The following is a 10,043-nucleotide window of genomic DNA, read 5'->3' as shown; positions in this document are numbered from 1 at the left end:
ATATATATAATATATATATATATATATATGTTCAATTTGAGTTAAAAAGTCGGGCGTTACATCAATAAAAAGAGTATGAGAGTTTTTAGAAATTTATTTAAAATCCATACGTTTCGGCTAGCATCTTAGCCTTCATTCTGTGTGAACCAATTTAACTATAAAAATTAAAACTGAATAAATAATATTTAGAAATTTCATAGAAAAACAACAATAATAATAATAATAAACACAATTTTGTATCCTAATATAACATACTGAATGAAGGCTAAGGTGCTAACCGAAACGTATTGTTTTTAAATAAATTTCTACCCCGAATTTTTAACTCAAATTAAACATAATATATCAGCATCAGATTCAAGACTATTCAAATATATATATATATATATATATATATATATATATATATATATAATGCCAGAATTGTGATGTTATTAATCTAAAAATTTAAAATTAGCACGCGTCCTAATTATATATCAATTTGTTTTGTATACAACTGATTAAACATTTTTCAGCATTCAAAGTTACAATGTGCGTCTTATCATTATCTCTACGTATTTTTTTTAAATAATTATAACATTGTAAGAGTAACATTTACAATATTTCAAATAACGACCGATTTTTTTCCATAAAGTTCTGCTCATATCTTTGCTCGGGTCCATTTTTGTTTTCTTCGTATATGATTTTTTTTTGCTATCTAATTTCTCTCAATGATTATTTCCGCAGACAGTTACCCAATTAGTCCTTTGCGACATGAGCCAGACGTGATAAGGATTGTTAGATGCGTCTCATTTATATATGTAATAAAAATTCTAGCGACGCATAAAAATATAATTATAATTTATAATAGAACCTCTTTGTTAATTCTTTTCATCTGCGTTTTAATGTGAAAGAATAATTGATTCATATTCTTACTTATATTATCTTTTTTAACTTCCCTCTGATATGCCAATTTTATGATTTCTCGATCTTTCAAGGCATTCGGAATCATCGATACCAAAATTAGAAAAAGTATAAGTGTATATGTTTTATTATTTTTTACTATAGCGAAGGAAATGCCTTTATGCATCCCAGACTGGTCTTTTGTCTGGGTATGTCGGACACAATACCGCCCTGGTATAATACCGACTAAAATCTCCACTTTGCCCTTGTCTCTGGTCCTCACGGAAACCGCCGTTAGGCATTACTTCGTGGGGGGAGGATCTAGAATGTTATTATTCTTAACTTGATTTTATACTCATCTTTTAAAGTAATATGTGACATTTTATCGAGGTTCTCTAAGAAATGGCTGCACTGATTTCAACAATTTAAAAGCCATTCCATGAAACTCAATAAAGATTCGCGTCCATTAATTTTGTGTGACAATCGGCCCAACCGCAATTTTTTGTAATTAGCAGATAAGTGCAAAATTGTTCGTTCACGTTTTCGCCATAAATTCAGATTTTTTGAAAGATATCAGTTGGGACTCGTGCTGATTAGTTTTTGGTAAAGATCGGCCGTGTTGAGGTAATGCTTTTAACTATAATATTATAGGCCTACGAAATTGTAAAAATAAATGAAAGTTTCAAATTCTATTGCCAGAATTATAAGAGTTGCTAAATTTAACATCTTATCGATTAAGTCAATTATTAACAAATCGGGAATTTAGTTCGAACCTCTGCACAACCTGACATCGTGCGGCAGCGATGTCCATTTTCACTTGAAAATATAGATCAAAAATATGTTTCCAATTGGAATTAGCCCATAGTGAAATGGCAATGGGAAATCTCTCACAATATTCTTCCCTGAATCGAGTTGGATTTTAACTCAGCTCACGAACCTCCCCTAAGGCAGTAGGGGAGTATAAATTGTATAAATATATGAAATTAAAAATATATAAAAAAAAATTGTAAAAATATAAATATATAAAAAATTGTAAAATAGAGATAGGCTAACCATTGGGTTGCCTTCTGAAAAGCCAGATGATTAAAAAAAAATCATCACAACATCTTATGGAATTCTTAAATTTTGATCTGAATTTTAGAGTTCTATAAGATGTGATGATTTTTTTTAATCGCCAGGCTTTTCAGAAGGCAACTCAATGGTTAGCCTATATATATTTTACTTTTTTTTTTACACACATTTCTCTAATACTAAAGATTTTCAATTTGATGAGGTAATGCCGGGTAATAGCTATTTTCACTTGGAACAAACTATAATATTTATAGTTACTTCTCATTGCAATATTATTTTTTTTGGCAAAGAGATAGTCCTATCAAGTTTATAAAATTTTCTTCATAGTTTCAATTTTGTATTTTGCAAGAATGATGTATCATGTGTAATCAGATATAGTTTTTGTTTATTTTAAGATTAAGCATTTATCTCTAATCGATCATCTTTATCACAGTTATCTTAATTTCAAATCAAAACAACCGAATATTCAACATTTATTTATATTTACTAAACGATACTATTTTTGATATGAATACTTTTTGCCATTTCAAACATTCTAAATACATTACATGTTTTATGTATTGTTTACATAAACGACTATTGTTTATATAAATTAATGAGCTGGGTTTAAAATTTGCAATGATAAGCAAAAATCATTTCTATAAAGATATCACTGTTTTAGGAGAGATTTAATCAATGGTAATTGATATATATATATATATATATATATATATTTATATTTTTGAAGAAGAATCAATTGGTCAACGTATGACAATATTTGTGATGATATTAGGACAAAATCCAGCTGTAGCGAATTAAAACTAAATTTGAACTAATTTTTTGTGAATTTTAACTAGAAAACAGAGTACTGTTTTTCAATGAGAATTAATTAATTATAATTATATTTTAAAAATGATTTTTTATTCATAATATTTTTATCTTTGAAATATATTACAAGTTTGGGAACGATGTGGTATTGAAGTAAAAGTCAGAATGTTGAGTAATGAACCCAATGGCTTCATCAAGTAAAATAAACATAATATTATAGTGTTAATTATGCACTTCCTTGCACACATATTTGTTCAACAATGCGAACTATTTTTGTGTGTATATATGACATTGATTTCTTTCAAATACTTTTCCATTAATGACCTTAATTGACAAAATTTGGGTCAGGTGTTTTGCTAGATTTGGATCGCATTAAGAATAATTTTTAATTTGGTAATCATCACTTATTTAACATTGCAATTAGTTGTATTTGATAGAATACAATTTTTTTAAATGTGCTGAAAAATTGTTTGTAGAGTAGAATTAAATTCAATTTTTTTAAATAATGATAAACATTCTAAAATAGTTTCAAATACATAATATTTTACAGTACGATTGCTTTGAAAAAAATTCAGAATTTCCAAAATATTTCAAAATAAATTTTTCTTCAAAAAGTCTTTTTTTTTTTTCAAAAAAAAAGTAAGTTTTTGTCAAAAATTTCTAGTTCCTCAAAAATCTAATTTTTTCAGGAATCAATCATTTTCAATCTTTTTAAAAATAATAATTTTTGGTACGGGAAGTTCCAGCAATTTGCCTTAAGGCACGATGTCATGCGACCCACTAGTTTTACATTAATTTAATTAGTATCCACTTTTCATTATATGCGTTTTTTGCCCAGAAGATCTATATTGCCATACTATGATATTACTATTTTTTTATTCAAACTAATTACAAATAATATTTAATTTATTCTTTGCTATTAGGCAAATATTTTAAACATATTCCAAATTTTATTTTCAATACCTAATGACTAATAGTACACTAATTAAAATATTTACATATTTTATGTACTACCTACAATAAATTATTATTGTTATTAAAGAAAAGAAATTTTAAGAAATGTTTTTGTAAATTCTTGACATTGGTGAGATGATGGTTGATTTAATTTTTTTTTGCAAAATTTGCAAGGTATTCCAAGTGGAAATATGAAGTTAATCATTTTTTATTGGTAACCCATGAAAATTTTAAGTAAGTTGTAGGTAATATTTTACATTTTCAGTATTTTTATGGCAAAATGCAGCTGCTAGCTCGGATGACACTTTTGTATTATCAACACATGATATTACAATTCTGGTGGGTGATGTCGGTGCATTTAACTTAGAAGTCAGGTAAATCATTTAATTTAATTGAAATAATTTATTTTAATTTTTCAGTTTTTTATTATAATTTATTTATTTGATAATTATTTTATTATAATTATTTTATAACATAGCTCACCGATTAGCATGAGAAGGTATTAACCCTTTCCACTCGGATACCGAGGGTTAAAAATACTATTATAATAAGATTTAACTGTTAATACTAAATTATATCAAAACAAATTTAAACAAAAAACGTACAAGTTAAAATAGAAAAAAAATTCTTGTACATATGGTAATTAGTTATTTCATTGAAATATGATTGAATTTTAATTGATTGAATTTAAGTTAGAAATTACTGCTATAAGCGAATTCAAAAGAGTATTAGACTAAGGAATAAATTACTTGAAAAATATTAGAGTTCGTGAAGAGAATCTAGGAAAGTTAAAGGATAGCTGGTTAAAAATTTTAAAACAATCTATAGCATTGTTACAAGGTTTATTTTAGAATAAAATATTTTCAGTAAAACGACATATGACGAGAGATGATATGCTAAATTTTCATTTAGCAGCAAATTGTGATCAAAACCACGTTCGGGTTAAGTTTTGTGTGTTTCCAAATATAGATATTTCAAAAAAAGTTTTCTTCAGGTTTTTCTATCGATTTGGAATTATTATACCCTTATTTGTCATACGATACAACTTTCAATTTTACATATGAAAATACAAACAAAATATTTCCTTTCTATATCAATTCTACTACGACTTTAATGTTTATTTTATTTGTTTCTATTACTAATCATCATTTTCTTTCGAATTTGATGATTATTTTCATAATTCAAAACCACTGGAAATTACAGACGACAGTTAGTTCAACCTGTACAGGTGAACTTCTACGCTGAACACAAGAGTCTTCTCAGAATCAAACCAGCCGAATTGGAAGTCAGTGATCCTGGTTCCTATAATATTAGTTTGAAAGGAATAAATCCAGGATTCACTGTTATAACTTATAATGTTAGCCAGAATAATGAGAGGTAATAATAAGTTAATATTGATTAGTTGTAAATTTGCTAATTGTTTTTGTAATACTTTAAATAATCAATTGGATTTTACATGAGTTGCAGAAAATTATGGGAACAAAGAAGTGAAAATGCTTGTGCTGAATTTTGAACTTTTTTTGCAACGAACTATGAAATTTATATAGAAGAGTTTTAATGAATAATTAACAAAAGTATATCGCAGTCCACAAGAAAAGTGACACAAGTCAAAAAAGTTAAATTGTGTAGTAGAGTATAATTAAAGAACTTATAAATATTAGTTAAATGCAAATTGTAATGCAAAATAATTTTATATTAGATTGTCACTATTACATTGTTAATCAATTTTTATACTCGTAAAATCTTTATATACTTTCTATACTTATTGTTAGTTCAAATCGTTTATATTTTTAAAAGCTGTAGCTTTTCAAGGCCGCCGGCATGTTTGGACGTATTTTCGTTTTATTATATTGGCCATGAAGGCGACAATCTTCATGGCATTGAGCTTTTACACGGAATGGTTGCTACGCCTGGTAGCGGAGTGTTTTGATGGAAATAATTGTTCACTTCTAAAAGTAAAGTCCGCGAAACAACATGTTTATTCAATAAGAAATAATAAATTGCTTTTTCAGATCAACCCTAATTATTTCAAAATATGCGGTAGTGTTTTTGTGTGTATCGTGTTTTGTATGTATCATAGCATCCAAATTCCCCAAATCTTGGCATTGTAATTTTTCTGTAACTTTATTTGAGTTAATTTAATAATAAAAAATTGAAGTATCATTTTCAGAGTTAGAGATTAATCTAATTGGAATTTAGTAAGCACAAAAAGTGATTTTTATCATTTTTGAGTTGCATCACTTTTCTTGCGGAGGTGCCTGCATTTTTTGGTGGAGACTGTCCTCCTAAGGTCCACTCTTCTAAATTAATTCGCTTCTTTAGATTCCACCATTAATCTCATATATGTACTTTATTTCATATTTTTCAAATATGATAATATCATCAAATTTTTTCATAAATTTTTATTCCAATAGAAGTTCGAGAGGAGAACAACCGGATGATTTTATCCGGGTGATTGTGCAGCACTCCACCTCTCTCGGTCTACTGTCCGTTGTGGTCGGATGGATATATTTTATTGCCTGGTCGGTTTCATTTTACCCACAAATTTACTCGAATTTTAGAAGAAAGAGTGTTGTTGGACTGAATTTTGATTTTGTTGGTTTGAATCTTATTGGATTCTGCCTTTACACAGTATTCAATATCGGGCTTTACTTCGTACCCACGATTGAAGTAAGTCGCAGGGAAGTTGGATTATATTGTAATGTAAATTGTTTTAGTAAAAATTTAGTGGTATCTTCGATTTCTCCTTTGAAGCTCCAATGTAATAAGCAATTCTCAACTTTATGATAAGGTGAAATGGATGAAAGCACCATAAAAAATTGTATACCACATTTAGCGACCGATCCTGCCGCATAAGAGACAAATATTATGGCAAGGCCATATTACGCTTCAACTTCCATACATTATGCTACTGAATTATACTGAATACTGTCAAAATGTCATGAACCTTAGTCAGAAAGACCCCGTTATCTAACATCGTTTTTTTGACATTTGTGCGGTTTCTAGATTATGTTTTCTGTTTGACAACCTGAGAAAATCGCCTGACTGCACAGCAACCACATGGCTTTTGATAATATTTAGAACGAATTTGTATGAAAAGTTCTTCATAACATAGCCTTGCCATAACATTGGTCTGTTATTTGGCAGAATCGGTGCCTTAATCTTTGGTAACTCATATTTAACCTTCTATAGGCCTGCGTAACTTTCAGATCGCATTCCAAATTTTTCGTAATTTTACTAAATAATTACGGCTTTTTTCATGAGATGACGCATAAATCTTAATTTTAAAACTTTGTAAAGACAACCAGTATCAATATTTATTATGTTCTTTCTTCCGAGGCTTTCTTTTTTTTCTTTTTTCAACCTGAAATAACAATTTCATGCAAGAAGTGCATAAAAACATTGGCCGGTGTAACGTGGAAGTCACATAATTCATTAATACCAAAAAAATGGTTCAGAACATTTTTTTGTTTTACATTTGCATATATAGGTATTTACTACTTTTGGTTCTATTTTCCAAAAATTCGGTCTATAGAGGGTTAATATTTTATAATCATTATATAATCCATGTATTGGGATTAAAAATAGTCAGCAGATTTCAGAAACATTCACTTTTTTGTTTGAAAATTAATGTTGCGAATTAAATCAATATAATCCAACTTTTATATTAATACATATTTTTTAATAACAAATTGATTTGTAATTTATTATAATATTTCAGCAAGAGTATTTTGACAGGAATCCACGTGGTTTAAATCCTGTTCAAATAAATGATGTCGTATTTTCAGTACATGCTGCGCTTGCGACCTTTCTAACAATAATTCAATGTATTTTTTATGAGGTAATTTGGATATTTTATTTGAGTTTGTTGTTTTTACATAGGCAATTTTTGGAAATATAAGCACGGTTCATAAGTAAGTCCAATTTTGAGTTTAGATTTTTAGAAGATTAATCTTTCTCATGAAATCCTTCCTGGCTATGAAGACGCCATCAATTGTAGTTGGTGATATCAGTCAGTATCATGATTGTATTCATATTTAATTTTTTTACTATTTCATATACCGTGATTAGATTCCTAAAAAGGCTTATTGGCATTATTTGCCAATTGACCAATTTCTGTTAAACATGTAATACTTTTTTATCATTTTTTCAGAGAGGAAACCAAAGAGTATCAATAATAGGTTCTATTCTGATGGGAACATGTTTCATATTGGTGATAGTAAGCGGTTCTCTCGCCGCCAGTTATGTTATAGAGTGGCTAGACTTTTTATATTATTGTAGTTATATAAAATTAGGTATTACTTTAGTCAAATATATACCACAGGTAATTAATCTTTTTAGCAGAAATAATATATATAATAAATATAATTTATTTATATTTTTATATAAGGCATGATTATATTCAAAAACTTTGCAGGCATATATGAATTATAAAAGAAAGAGCACTGTTGGATGGAGTATAGGTAATATTTTCTTGGATTTTGCTGGTGGTTTGACTAGCATGTTGCAGATGATCATAAATGCCTACAATTATGGTAAATACTTGTATATATATATATATATATATATACATATACATACATATACATATATATTAATATTTACATACTGTACTAAATATAACTCAATAATCACTTTCTAAATATTTGAACTTGTGAATAAATTTAGATTCTGATTAGATCTATTGTGTGTGAAGCCAATTATGCACTAATTTATAATTTTATTAAAAACTGGATTATTAAATAATAAATTCATTCATTCATATTTATTTTTTTACAGATGATTGGATTTCAATATTTGGTGATCCTACTAAATTTGGATTGGGGCTATTTTCCGTCATTTTCGACATATTTTTCATGATACAGCATTACGTCCTTTATAGGTAACTTATTTAGCAAATAATAAAATATATTTACTAATATCACAATTTGTTAAAATTTTGGAAGTTAAATGTTGTTGCTGAAACTATAGGAGACAAATTTTGCTCGCCCATTAGCATATATATATATTTACTGTAAAATATAGATTTTACGAGCTTTATAGCTGATTAAGAAATAGCATTTCGTATATCTTTGTGAAAATAATCCTTAAATACATAAATTTTCACATTTTATTTCATTCCAGTTCTACAGAGAAATCAAAGCCCGAGACAATCAACACCATCTGATATTGCACTATTATTTATTTCCATTTTTATACATTTTTTATGTAAAACTCAAATAAATCATTTCCAATTCATTTGCATTTCACGTAATTTTTTATCAAAATAAAATGTATTGGGATATTGACATTGTGCATTTTTATTAGTTATTAATTTATTTTTATTCCAGGAATCCTAATTTGTACGACACTTTTAATAACGAGATTAATAGTGCTGTTGAAGCTACACCGTCAATAGAAGGCGAATGTATTAATTAGTCGTATAAATAGCATAGTATTATAAATAGTATTTACTTTATTATACGTATTTGCATTAATTTTAAATGTAGGAACAGTATCCGTGAAATTTTCGCATAGTATCACTCGAAATAAAGCATACTTACATAGAAATAAAAGTTTAGAGCGTTAGGAATTTCTTAGCCATACATCTTTTTGATAAGACTTCCTTGAGTTCTACATCATTTAAAGTAAGATTTACACAAATTTATAAAAATACTAAAATTATTTCTGAAAATTTTATAAAAATTCTTTAATACTTTATCTAAGAAATATTTGATGATGTTCAGTTTAGAAGATATTTGTTGAAATTCTTATTAAATTTTACTTTGATCTACCTCAATATTGTTCGACTGAATCATATTTACATTTTATAACAAACCCTTTAAACGATTTAACCCTTTCGCTACGAGCGTCATCTATAGTCGACAACCTGTGTGTACGAATGTCGCCTATAGTCGACATCTAACGTGTCGATTTTGCGAGTTAAAGTATTGCAAATTCTAATTTATTATTGTAACTTTTAGTTATTAAGAAGTGCATTTTTTAATTTTAAAATATAAAATACTTACGCAGCTTTCTGGCTCGTATACCAGAGTCACCAGAAAACAGCGACGTAGCGAAAAGGTTGAAGGAACAAAATATCACAAAATAATAATAATATAAATAAACTCATAACACCCTAGTATTCTTTTTTGACTATTAGTTATCCTAAAGACAATATGCCATCTTTTGATATCCTTTGTTAATTTATCTTCATTAATGCTCAAGGTTATATCTATATCTATATATATATATATATATATATATATATATATATATATATATATATATATATGGTATATATATGTATATATATATTAGGGTGGTCCTTAATATCTACATTTTCGAATTTT

At 27.5% G+C, this 10,043-nt stretch overlaps 1 protein-coding gene across 1 annotated transcript in view; it reads left to right on the top strand.

Moving 5' to 3' along the window:
• Positions 1 to 8,878, top strand: part of LOC113376253 (cystinosin homolog) — a 28,198-nt gene extending 19,320 nt beyond the window's left edge. The window contains exons 5-13 of the mRNA XM_026616160.1: positions 2,612 to 2,628; positions 3,977 to 4,085; positions 4,915 to 5,088; positions 6,126 to 6,381; positions 7,433 to 7,552; positions 7,865 to 8,035; positions 8,129 to 8,246; positions 8,491 to 8,593; positions 8,836 to 8,878. Of these exons, the coding sequence (XP_026471945.1) occupies positions 2,612 to 2,628; positions 3,977 to 4,085; positions 4,915 to 5,088; positions 6,126 to 6,381; positions 7,433 to 7,552; positions 7,865 to 8,035; positions 8,129 to 8,246; positions 8,491 to 8,593; positions 8,836 to 8,878 (1,111 nt within the window). The remainder of the gene's footprint in view (positions 1 to 2,611; positions 2,629 to 3,976; positions 4,086 to 4,914; positions 5,089 to 6,125; positions 6,382 to 7,432; positions 7,553 to 7,864; positions 8,036 to 8,128; positions 8,247 to 8,490; positions 8,594 to 8,835) is intronic.
• The last annotated feature ends 1,165 nt before the right edge of the window (positions 8,879 to 10,043 follow it).

This window comes from Ctenocephalides felis, unplaced genomic scaffold, assembly GCF_003426905.1.
Source record: "Ctenocephalides felis isolate EL2017-DRISC unplaced genomic scaffold, ASM342690v1 CF-g0.4_SCAFFOLD_01886, whole genome shotgun sequence".
In the NCBI taxonomy this organism is placed as follows: domain Eukaryota; kingdom Metazoa; phylum Arthropoda; class Insecta; order Siphonaptera; family Pulicidae; genus Ctenocephalides; species Ctenocephalides felis.
The sequence above is the reverse complement of the archived record's forward strand: the minus strand, read 5'-3'. Positions and strand labels throughout refer to the sequence as shown.